This window comes from Hypanus sabinus, chromosome 7 (genome assembly GCF_030144855.1).
Source record: "Hypanus sabinus isolate sHypSab1 chromosome 7, sHypSab1.hap1, whole genome shotgun sequence".
In the NCBI taxonomy this organism is placed as follows: Eukaryota; Metazoa; Chordata; class Chondrichthyes; order Myliobatiformes; family Dasyatidae; genus Hypanus; species Hypanus sabinus.
In genome coordinates this window covers 174,446,578-174,459,951 of record NC_082712.1, presented here as the reverse complement: position 1 = coordinate 174,459,951, position 13,374 = coordinate 174,446,578, and the positions used below count along the sequence as shown (strand labels likewise).

The window sequence follows — 13,374 nt, the reverse complement described above, 5'->3', positions numbered from 1 at the left end:
TTGGTTCCATGGTTCTTCTTTGTTTCACGACTGTGCGGAAGATGAATTTCAGGGCTGGATATAGGATACATATTTTGATAATAAATGCACTTTGAATCTTTGAGAGAGTGGTTGAGACAGGTACAATGACAACACATGCAAACTGCTGGAGAAACTCAGCAAAATCTCTGTCGTCCAGTGTTACTGGGACTGTGTTACTCTGGATTTCTAGCATCTATGTTTACAATAACAACAGTTAAAAGAAATTTGGATGAGGACGTGGATAGGAGAGGTTTAGAGGGACATGTGCCAAATCCGGGGAAATAGAGCACACGTTGAATCAGCTGAGCATAAGGACCATTTTCCATGCTGTAAAAGTTTACAACTCTCTAACAGTGTTCCATCATCGGACAGGCCCTATAACAGTTTAACTGAACTATCCATCTTGCCTGCTTATATGCCATTATGTCTGCTGAGTGCAAACGAGCTGTGCTGTCTGGCTGCACACCAAAAACTGACATAATTTGGAATCATCAATCTCTAGCGAATCAGTTTGGAATATCATAAGGTGCTTCATCACTGGAAATTATTTCCCTCTGTCGAACAGGACAGGAATGTTCATTGGATAGTGTTTAGCCTTCCCTTGGCTACCGGTTAGACATTGAATGTCTATCAGCAACTGGCATGATCGATAGTGATGATTCATTCAACAGCAGACTTATAGAGCTAATACTATAAGCCTACAAGACCATAAGACATAGGACAAGAATTAGGCCATTCAGCCCATTAAGTCTTCTCTGCCATTCCATCATGCCTGATTTATTACCCCTCTCAACCCCATTCTTCAGTCTTCTCCCCAAAACATTTGACACTCTGACTAATGAAGAACCGATTAAGGTCCACTTTAAATCTATCCAATGACTTGACCTCCACAGCTGTCTGAAGCAACAAATTCCAGAGATTCACCAGAAATTCCTCCTCATTGTTGTTCAAAATGGATGTCCTTCTATTCCGAGGCTGCATCCTCTGGTCTTGGACTCCCCCACAATAGGAAACGTTCTCTCCATGAACACTCTATCTAGGTCTTTCAATATTTGATAGATTTCAATCAGATACCACCCCCCCCCCAAATTCCTCTATACTCTAGCAAGTACAGGCCCAACAAATGCTTTGAATATCTTCACCCCTTCATTCCTGTGAACCTCCTCTGGACCCTCTCCAGTGCCAGCATATCTTTTCTTATATAAAGGGCTCAAATCTGCTTACAATACTCCAAGTGCAGTCTGACTATTGCCTAATAAACCCCTAGCATCACATCCTTGCTCTTATATTTGAGTCCTCTCAAAGTGAATGCTAACACTGTATTTAGTTTTTCAGGCACAAACCCAGACACAAACTGTACATCTCAAATAAGATGATGGACTTTATGTGCATTGTATTAGCCCGGCACATACATTGTCCCTCAGGGAACATGACAGAAACTTCAATCACCTTCCTGAAGTTCAAGACCCGCTGCTACGGACTTTGATTACACCCAGTACAAGACATTCCTACAACCATCCATCAAAATGTCACCTTGCTACATTGGTTTTATAAGTACATAGAGTCATTGAACACTACAGCACAGAAACAGGCCCATAAGCCCATCTAGTCCATGCCCACCTGGTATTCTGCCTAGTTCTATCGATCTGCACTTGGACCTTAGCTCTACATACTGCATCCTTCCATGTACTTATTCAAATTTCTCATAAATGTTGAAAATGAACCCTCATCCTCTGCTTCCGTTGGCTGCTCATTCGACATTTGCATCACCCTCTGAATGAAGAAGATCCCCCTCTCCCTTAAAAACCTTTCACCTTTAACCTATGACCTCGAGTTCGAGTTTTGCCCAACCTCAGTGGGAAAAGCCTGCTTGCGTTTACCCTATCTATACCCCTCATCATTTTGTATACCTCCATCAAAGCGCTTAAAATTCTCCTATACTCCTGGAAATAAAGTCATCAAGACCATAAGATATATGAGCAGAATTAGGTCATTTTGTCCATCAAATCTGCTCTGCCATTTTATCATAGCTGATCCCTCTCAGCCCCAATCTCCTGCCTTCTCCCTATATCCCCTCATACTCTGACCAATCAAGAATCTCTATCTTAAGTGTACATAAAGGCTTGGCCTCCACAGCTACTTGTGACAAATAATTCCATAGAGTCAGCACTCTCTGGCTAAAGAAATCCCTTTCACCTCCATTTGAAAAGGACGCCCTGTATTCTGAAGTTGTGTCCTCTGGGGTCCTAGACTCTCCCACCAGAGGAAACATCCTATTCACATCCACTCTGTCAATAGGCTTCAATGAGGTCACCCCTCATTCTTCTGAATTCTCGTGAATACAGGCCCAGAGCCGTCAGACATTCTTATATGACAACATATTCAATTCTGGAATCATTTATAAAGTCACAACATGACATCCTTTCTTTTATATTTTAGTCCTCTTGAAATGAATGCTAACATCACATTTGCCTTCGGCACCACAGAATCAACATGAAAATTAACCTTAAGGGAATCCCGCACAAGGACTCAGATTTTCTGTCTCAGGTTTTGTATTTTCTCTCCATTTAGAAAATAGTCAACTCTTTCATTTCTTCTACCAACATCATACCAATGTTACGAATGTGAAGCAACTCTGAGGGGCCGAAGGGTACAAAGTCCTTTTTGAGAATCACAAGATCGCTATTATTTCGGGTCTGAGACCCAGGAAATGAGAGAGAGACATCCAGAATACACAAGGTTTGGAATGTGTCCTGACATCAGCGGAACGGAATCACTGATAACGGCCATTGTCTCTTGGAGACGGAATTGTGTATTCAGTACTGTACTATTCATTGAAACCCCTCAGGGGACAACCAAAGTGGTCTGGTTGAAGGATTGCATCATCCCAACCTGATTGACATCTGAGACCCCGTGAGTGAGGATAAAAGAGGGGTCTGGGGAACAACCCCTTTAGACGCACCAGGAGAAACGCTAGAAATCCTGTGACAGCGTTTTATAGCAAAAGCCGGTGAGGGTTCATGTGCGTCCTCCCTTGCCAGGGTGGCGAGCTCATCACGGAAGAATGGTTTAGCTAGAGGAGAGATCACACTTGAATGGCCACAACAACCTGACGGATCGAAATCATAAAGGAAAGCCGGCAAGTTTTTCTCAATATCTCTCTCTGGCTCCAACAATTGAAACACAGCGGTCCCCAACGGCTGCAGCCTGCATGAACTGAGTGAACTTTATATTTCCGTCGGACAACTCATTATCCCCTAGACAACAATAGAGCTTATTTCTTATTGATTATTATTATACCCGCACTTTTAGGTTTAGTATTGACGCCGTATATTATCTGTGTATTTGCATTGATATTATTTTTGTGTATTTTTACTAATAAATACTGTTAAAAATAGTATCATCAGACTTCAACGGACGTCTCTATCTTTGCTGGTAAGTAACCCAGTTACGGGGTTCGTAACACCAATATCATACCAATTTCTTCTATCACTATCATACACTTCCTGACACTGTATTTCATCTACCATTTCTTTGCCCATTCTCCTAATCTGTCTAAGTCCTTCCGTAGCCTCTCTACTTCCTCAAAAATACCTGCCCTTCAACCTATCTTCATATCGTCTACAAACTTTGGCAAAAAAGCCACCAATCCAAATCATTGACATATAACTGTAAAAAGAATAGGACTAAACACAGACTCTTATGGAATACCACTAGTCACTGGCAGCCATCCAGAAAAGGCTCCAATTTATTGCCCCTCTTTGCCCCCTGCCAATCCATGCTAGAATCTTTCTTATTATATCGGAGCTCATAGCTTGTTACAGTCTCCCGTGTGGCACCTTGTAAAAGGCCTTCTGAATATCCAAGTGCACAACATCAACTGATTCTCCTTTATCTAAACTGCTTGTTGTTACAAGAATCATTACTAATGCCTCCACAAACTCTTCAGCCATCTCTTTCAGAACTTGGGGTGTACACCATCTAGTCCAAGTAACTTATCTACCTTCGGACTTTTCAGTTTCCCAAGAACCTTCTCCCTAGTAATAGTAAGACAACACTCCTCTTGATCACTGACACCTGGAACTCCACCATACTGCTGGTGCCTTCCACAGTGAAGACTGATGCAAAATACTTATTCAGTTTGTCCGCCATTTCCTTGTCTGTCATTACTCCCTCTCCAGCATCATTTTCTTACATACGCACTTGCCTCTCTTTATCATCTGAATAATGTATTTGAATAAACTTTTGGCACTCTCTTTTACATTACTGGCTAGCTTACTTTTATATTTGATCTTTACCTTCTTAAGGACTTTTTTCATTGCCTTCTATTGGTTTTCAAAAGCTTCCCAATCTTTGAACTTCCCATTAATTTTAGCTGTGTTATATGTCCTCTCGTTGGCTTTTATGTTGGCTTTGACTTATCTTGTTAGCCACAGTTGAGTCATCTTTCCTTAATAACATATTTTTTTCTCCTTGGGATATATATATATCCTCTGCCTTCTGAATTGGTTCCAGAAATTCCAGCCATTGCTGTTCTGCTGTCATCCTTGCCAGTGTTCTTTTCCAATCAATCTTGGCCAACTCCTCTCTCATGCCTCTGAAATTCCCTTTACTCCATTTTAATACTGATACATCTGACTTTAGCTTCTCCTTCTCAAATTTCACAGTGAATTTGATTATATTATGATCACTTGCCCCTAAGAGTTCTTTTACCTTAAGGTCGCTAATCAACTCTGGTTCATTACACAACACACAATCCAGAATAGCTGATCCCTAGTGGGTTCAACCATGAGCTGCTCTAAAAAGCCATCTCGTTGGCATTCTAGAAATTCCCCCTCTTGGGATTCAGCACCAACCTTAGTTTTCCAATCTACCTACATATTGAAATCCCCCATGACTATTGTAACATTATCCTTTTGGCATGCATCACATCTGTATCACATCGTAATTTGTAGGCCACATCCTTACTACTGTTTGGGGGTCTGTATACAACTCCCATCAGGGTCTTTTTACCCTTCAAGGTCCTTAGCTCTATCCACAATGATTCACCAACTTCTGATCATATGCCACTTCTTTCTAATGATTTGATTTCATTTTTTACCAACAGAGCAATGCCAACCCCTCTGCTTTTCTGCCTGTCCTTTCAATACAATGTGTATCCTTGGACATTATGCTCTCCACTACAATCTTCTTTCAGCCATGATTGAGTAACACCTACAACAGTGAACCTGCCAATCTGCAACTGTGCTGTACAGTCCTTTTTCGACCTTTTTTCCGTATACTGAGCACATTCACATATAACACCTTCAGTTCTGTATTCACCCTTTTCGATTTTGTCTGCCTTTTAAATTGCAACTCATCCTGTTGACTGCAATTTTGCCCTATCAACAGCCTATCTTCAGTAAACATTATCTCTGCTCGTAAACCAGCTACCTCATCTTCAGCACAATCATCCACCTTTTCTATGATACTTCTCGCATTGAAAGATAGGCAGCTCAGGATACCAGGCGCACCATGCTCAACCTTTTGATTCCTCTCCACTAAATGTTCTGGCACTCTGCTTCTCATCCCCCTGCAACTCCAGTTTAAACACCGCCATGCAGCATTAACAAATCGTCCCTGTAGGATATTATTCCCCCTCCTGTTCAAGTGCAAAACATCCCTTCTGTACAGGTCCCACTTTCCCTGGAAGAGAGCCCAGTGATTCAAAAACTTAAACCCTCCTTCCAATATCAACTCCTTAGGTAGGTATTAACCTGTATAAGCCTCCTAGTTCTGGCCTCACTAGCCCGTGGTTGCTTCCTGCAATGGGGCAGCCAGAACTGCACACAATAATGCTAGTGCATGCTAACTCAAGTTCTGTAAAGGCCTAACATGACTTCCTGAGTCTTATATTCAATACCCCAACTAGGGAGAGCAAGCATGCTAAATGCCTTTTTAAAAACTCAATCTAACCAGTGAGATGCTTCCATTGGGAGGCTGGAGTATGTAGCACATAAGTTGGTGCAAAAAGAATTCATCTAGATTGACTTACATCATATCCGTTGTTGCGAATCCCTCGGCGTGACTTCTCCCTGGTGACTAGCAAGTCCATCTCAGTCCCTCCCGGACTCGGGCTGTTCAGAGACTGCCTACTCCTGTACACTGTGTTCTTCACCTGGGATTGCCTGCACAGGTTCCCCAATCATTCCAAAAAAAAATAAAGAAGAATCAGAGTCACAGTGTCATACAGCAAGGAAACAGGCTCTTCAACCCAACTGGTCTATGCCAAACAAGCCACCCATCCAAGTTGGTCCATTTGGTACATATCCCTCTTCACCTTTCCCATCCACGTACCTGTCCAAATGCCTTTTAACAAAGTTAAAATCAGAGCAGAATAAACACCGGGGGAATGTTGTTATCTGGAATGAAGAATCACCTTGCAACTGGTTTCTGCATGCCTGCAAATATACTTCATAAGGAGTTTGAGGGGATATGGTGTGTCACCAAAGACTCTACCAAGTTTCTATAGAGGTACGGTGAAGAGCCTTCTGACTGGTTGCGTCAGAGCCTGGTGTGGAGGCTCTTGTGCACAGGATGGAAAGAGGCTGCAGAGGGTTGTAGGCTCAGCCAGCTCCATCTGGTCACACCTTGCCCAATATCCAGGACATCTTCAAAAGCTAGTGCCTCAAGACGCCAGCATCCATCATTAAGGTACCTCACCATCTAGGATATGCCTTCTTCTCATCAGAGGGGAGAAACAGAAACTTCACACTTCGTGATTCTTACCCTACACCATCTTATTTCTGAATGGTCTTTGAACCCATGAATACTACTTTACTATCTGTCTACTGCACCATTTACTTAGTTTTGTAACATAATTTATGAACTGTAATGCTGCCATGAAGCAACAAATTTCACAATGTACAGTAGTATGTCAGTGATACTAAACCTGACTCTGATTCCGGGAACTTCAACAAAACATGTTGTGAGTCACGTGCTCTTTGGGGATCTGGACGAGGGCAATGTCTAAACACTGAGATGCTCTTTGCCTTCTCTTTGGCTTGACAAGTGGGAAGTGTAGTACTTCAGGAGGACCAACCAGGTCTTACACAGTGAATGGTAGGGCAGTGAGGAGTGCGGTAGAACAAAGGGATCTGGGAATACAGGTTCATAATTCATCGAAAACAGTATCGCAGGTTGATACAGTCGTACAGAAAGCTTTTGGCTGACTGCCTTTCATAAATCAAAGTACTGAGTACAGGAGGTGGGTTGCTATGTTGAAGTTGTACAAAGCATTGGTGAAGCCTAATTTGGAGTATTGTGTCAGTTTTGGTCACCTACCTACAGGAACGATGTAAATAAGGTTGAAAGGGTACAGAGAAAATTTACAAGGATGTTGTCGGGTCTGGAGGACCTGAGTTACATGGAAAGATTGAGTAGGTTAGGATTTTATCTTTTAGAATGTAGGAGATTGGAAGATTTGATAAAGATATACAAAATGAGGAATACAGATAAGGTAAATACAAGCAGCAGTCTTTTCCACTGAGGATGGGTGGGACTACAACGAGAGGTCAAAGGTGAAAAGTTTAAGGGGAACATGACAAGAAACTTCTTCACTCAGAGGTTGGTGTGAGTGTGGAACAAGCTGCCAGCACATGTTGTGCACACGAGCTCAATTTAAATGTTTAAATGAAATTTGGATAGGTACATAGATGGTAGGGGTATGGAGGGGTATGGTCCTAGTGTAGGTAGATGGAAGAAGGAAGCTTAAATGGCTCAGCATGGACTAGACGGGCAGAAAGGCCTGTTTCAGTGCTGTACTTTTCAATGACTCTATGACCCAAGCACATGGGTCAAAGAGCAATCCAGAGTTCATGAGTTTGGTGGCTCTATTTCTTAATTTAGACCATATTTCTTAAGTTAGGCAGCAGTGTAAAGTAGAAGTTTCCCGTTGCTGTCTGCAAGGAGTTTGTACATTCTCCCCGTGACTGCATGGGCTTCCTCCCACATTCCAAACACATGCAGGTCAGTGGGTTAACAGGTTACATGGGTGTAGCTGATCATTGTGATTTCTTTGGGCCAGAAATGCTTGTTACTGTTCAGTATCTCTTAATACTAGATAAATAAATACATAAATAAATATTCACTCAGCAGGAACTCTTTCACAGTCCTAGCCATCTTTAGTGCCAACACAGTGGATCTCCAGGTCCCTCTCTGTACAATAGCCATGTATCAACAATGAAGATCTTAGTTGAATAATTGGCAAAGCAAGGGGAAACAGAGAGGTTTGGAAGGTTGTTGCTTGGGCTGGAAGAAAGTGCCAAGTACAGCTCCAGAGCTTCAGTACAAGAAACACTACCTAACACACATGGTGCCTAAGACCGTAGCATAGTACTGTATTTGTCAATGTGGAGCGGCGAGCAAGTTTGTAAATTTGGCATGGACAAAGGATGTTGGGATTGGTGATGATGGAGCGCTGCAGGACGGGTGTGGGACAGGTGGCAGAGGAGGAGTGCCAGGTGTGGGATGTGGGTGGCACAGGTGCAGACACATCCAGTCCTGAGACACCAGGCAAGGTCACTTGATTCCAAACAATTGGTTTATTGATCATTATAGAACGTCTCTGGTGCTTCCCACTCCCTCTCCTCTCCCTCTCCTTTTCCCAACCATGATTCCCCTCTCCCTGCCCCCTTCCCATTCTCAGTCCACAATAGAGACCTATATCAGAATCGTGTTTATCATCACTCATATATGTCATGATTTTTTTTGTGGCAGCAGTAAATTACTACAGTACTGTGCAAAAGTCTTAGGCATCCTGGCTATATATATGTGCCCCAGGCTTTTGTACAGTAGTGTCCTTTCCTTCAAACATTCGGTTCTTAATTGAACCTGCACAACTCTAATTGCTAATACAACGCCACGACTGCTTTGCACTACCATGGACTTTGTATTTTTCTGTTCTAATTGTGCTCTTTCTTGTATAATTTATGTTTATATTGCTCTTGTGAATCTTGCCTCTCCAATCCTATGTGCCAGTTAGTTGGCTGCAAGTAACACTAAACTAATAGAACTGGATTCCACCAATCTGCTGAGGTCCTCCAGCATTTGTCTGCTGCTCCAGATTCCACCACCTGCACTCTTTTGTCTCTTTTCTGAACAGCAGTTAAGTTCAAAATAACTCAAGGTGTGTCTTGGCACAGCTCAAACACCTTCTATAAATTTGCCAACGACACAAATACTGTTGGTAGAATTTCAGATGGTGACAAGGAGGTGTATAGGAGTGAGACAGATCAGCTGGTAGAGTGATGTTACAGCAACAGTATTGCACTCAATGTCAGTAAGGTCAAGGAATTCATTTTGAACTTCAGGAAGGGGAAGTCGAGGGAACCCACACCAGTCCTCATTGAGGGATCAGCAGTGGAAACGGTGAGCATTTGCAAGTTCCTGGGGTGTCAACACCTCTGAGGATCTATCCTGGGCCCAACATTTTGATGCAATTACACAACAGCAGCTATATTTCATTAGGAGCTTGAGGAGAATCAGTGTGTCACCATAGACTCTCAATTTCTATGTGCAGAGCACTTTAACTGATTGCATCACCATCTGGTATGGAGGGGCCACTGCAACGGGAACAGAAAATGCTGCAGAAAGTTATAAACTCTGCCAGCTCCATTATGGGCACCAGGATATTTTCAAAAGTCGATTCCTCAAAAAGGCAACATCACTAAGGACCCCATCAATCAGTACATGCCCTCTTCTCATTGCTATCATCAGGAAGCCTCAACATTTCAGGAACAGCCTCTGTCTTTCTGCCATCTGATTTCTGAATGGACGATAAACCCATGAGTATGATATTAGATTTCCCCCCTCTCTTTTTGCACTATTTAGTTTAATTTTAAAATTAATTTATTCGTATATATGAATATATGAAAATTTACATATACTTTTTATAGTAATTTATAGTTTTTATTATTATGTATTACAATATATAACAACAAATTTCACACCATTCAGTATACCAGAGATATTAAACCTGATTCTGATTCTGAGGTCATTAAATTTCCCCACCCGGGTCCCGGATTCCTCATCTTCCACCATCCTCACCTGTTTCTGGCTTCCGAGTACGTGGAGGATGCCCGTATCTCGGTCTCCAAGGCGCGACTAACTTCCATCTGTCCCTTCTCGTAGACTTTCCTCTGCTGCTCCAGGCTGGGCTGACCATTCTCCACCTCGGGGAAGTCGTAATAGCCTTTCCTCTTCGCCTTCAGGCGGAGCTTGTTCCGATAGTGCTCAATGTCCGATTTCTGCTTTAGCGCTTTGTTCACCTAGCGAGGACAGAAAGGAAGAGAGAACTTCAGAACCAGTCAGGTTTATTATTGCTGTGTAAGTCATGAAGTTTGTTGTTTTTTGGCAGCAGACCAGCGCAAGACATAAAAATTAAAGTAAATTTTAATTATTTATAAAAATGAGGGGCTGCACGGTATCATTGTGGTTAGGGGTAGCAAGTTGTGGGCATGCTATGTTGGTGCCAGTTGCGAACTGCCCAAGCATGCTCGGTGATTTGATCTGACAATGGACACAGAATGTTGAATAATAGATAGAAGGTAATAGAGCAAAAAGGGGGAACTAGAAGAAGAGAGCCCCAGGTGGACACACACCGTATCTCATAAAGGGAATAACAGAAATAAAGACTATGAGACAGGATGAAAAAAAAATCAGTGAAAGGAGACGCACTATAAAAAGGAAACACATGCACTGAGGAGGGGCCTACACAGCAGAGATGGGGAAAGTAAAGAAAGCTGCTTAATGAGCTTCTTGTTCATAAGACTTCTTGTCCAATTGAAGTGTTTATGATTTTACCTGTTGCTATTCCACGGTTTTATTTATTTAGTTATTTAGGGATACAGAGTGGAACAAAACTGTGCAGCCCAATGAACAGCACCACCCACAGATTCAACCCCAGCATAATCACAGGACAACTTACAATAACCAATTAACCTACCGATCGGTACGTCTTTGGACTATGGGGGGAAACTGGAGCACCTGAAGGAAACCCACGTACTCATGGAATGACATACAAACTTCCTTACAGGGGATGTCGGGATTGAACTCCGGAACTCCAAACTCCAATGCCCTGAGCTGCAATAGCGTCCTCCTAACCATTACTTTACCATGGTGCTCTTTGAACCAACGTGCTTTTTGAGAAGTCTCTTCAGTAAGTTCCAAATAATCTTTTACAATCAAAATCAATCACCTTCTAGGAGTTGGGTTGGAGGAACTCAGCAGTTGTTGGCCATTTGTGGGATTGTTACTGACAATTATTAAGGTCTAATGACTTTCTATCTAACATCAGTGACTGCATTTCAGGCAGTGGATAAGATGAGCAGTTTCAAATTTTTGGGTGTTAAGATCTCTGAAGATCTATCCTGGGCCCAACTTACTGATGCAATTACAAGAAGGCATAACAGTAACTATATTTCATTAGGAGTTTAAGGAGACTTGGTATGTCACCAAAGACACTTGCAAATTTCTGTAGATGCATCATGGAGAGCGTTCTGACTGGTTACATCACCATCTGGTAAGGAAGGGTGACTGCTCAAAATTGGAAAAAGCTACAGAAAGTTGTAAACTCAGTCAGCTCCATTATGAGCACTAGCGTCCTTAGGATCGAGGGCACCTTCAAATCACGATGCCTCATAAAGACAGCATCCATCATTAAGGACCGCCATCACTCAGTACCCGCTTCTCATTGCTATCATCAGGGAGGAGGTGCAGGAGTCTGAAGACAGTCATTCAATGATTCAAAACAGTTTCTTCCACCCTGCCATCAGATTTCTGAATGGACAATGTACACTACTTCACAATCTAATTAATTAATTTGCTTCTCTTTTCACACTACATAATTTAATATAATTTTAAACTATATTTCTCACTATTCTTTTTAGTTTTTTATTATTATGTATTGCAATGTACTGCTGCCACAGAACAACAAATTTCACGATGTATGCCAAAGATATTAAACCTGATTCTGATTCTGAGCATATAGGTAGGCAGTACAGAAGTAAAATAGATCCTTGCAACATCCCTCAGCAACTGCTTTTTTATTGGCTTGTCCATCTGTTGGCTCATTCATAGCTTTTTAAAATTGGGTTTGATAAATTTGTTAGAGCGTGAATAAAGTGGACCTAGTAGATATGTAGTGTAATTGGATTTCCAGAAGGCACCTGTTAAGGTGCCGCATAAAAGGCTAGTACTTTGAATTCAAGGGTCAGGATTTGTGTTGTAGCTTTATAAAGCACTGATTATGTCACAACTGGATTATTACATTCAGTTCTAGTCACTCCATTACAGAAACCTTGATGAACTCCAACCATACCATAGACTTCAGAGGACAATGGAGACAGAGGTCATCGATGGCCTATGCTTCACTGGAAGCTAAGGGCCCAAGTAATTAGGTAAGAGGGTTAAGATCATGTCCAGGCAAGTATAGCATACATATAATGTGTTGTTGACCCAGCCTTTGAAGAAAAGTCTCTGAAGAGCACAGCTTTCCTTGGCAGAGCAGGGGACCATTCAGAGTACGGAGTCAAGATGAGGATGTAACAGAAAGATGCAAGACACACACACCAACTTTACTATCTTCAAAGTAACATTGATTGTTAGCTTGCAGTTTCTAATGACTTTTAACACTATTGTGAATGACAACTCATCATGCAAGTAAGGAATTTGAACATAGACAGTTTACCAAATGGTCAGTATTTGTAACTGCTGGTCAATTCTGTATAAAAATGGCATTTCTCTGTTCAGTCTTCAGGACAGTGTGGTGACAGGTATGCACAACTGTAAATGATGTGGGATTGAGAAATGAGTATGAGTTTTCAGAATCCAGTTAATTGGCCATGACAGAGGCTTTGGAGAGTGTATGCCCTCCTTACAAGCCAGAAGTTTTGATGACAGACATCTCCCTTGGTGAGACAGTGACTCTTTACCTGAAGTGAAGAGAGATTACTGGACTTACCTCCCCATTGACAGCTGCCATCTCTGGGCTCTTCTCCGAGCCAGACTGGGGGTAACCAGGGTGTGCGGTCAGCGGCTTGATGGACAGAAGCTGTACGGACCCCGAGGGTGTGTCGAATGGGTCGTCCGACGTCTTGGAGACGTGTTCAAATAGCGTGGCATTCTCCTCCTCATCACTGACGGGGACTGAGGGCCAGCAGATGACATATGACAGGTCACAATAAAGGAAAAGACAAATACACAGTCAAAAAGGGTTGAGGCTCTCCAAGGACGATAGAGATCCTCCCTATCCAGTGAAAACAAGCTATTACTCAATGTCCACATTACCTTACAAAGGCACATTCGTTGACTAAA

The 13,374-nt window shown here is 42.3% G+C and overlaps 1 protein-coding gene across 1 annotated transcript in view; it reads right to left on the bottom strand.

The window, feature by feature from the left end:
• kiaa1549la (KIAA1549-like a) overlaps positions 1 to 13,374 on the bottom strand; it is a 250,266-nt gene that overhangs the window by 43,403 nt on the left and 193,489 nt on the right. The window contains exons 15-17 of the mRNA XM_059976387.1: positions 13,022 to 13,206; positions 10,108 to 10,328; positions 6,056 to 6,188 (exon numbers count right to left, since the gene is read on the bottom strand). Of these exons, the coding sequence (XP_059832370.1) occupies positions 6,056 to 6,188; positions 10,108 to 10,328; positions 13,022 to 13,206 (539 nt within the window). The remainder of the gene's footprint in view (positions 1 to 6,055; positions 6,189 to 10,107; positions 10,329 to 13,021; positions 13,207 to 13,374) is intronic.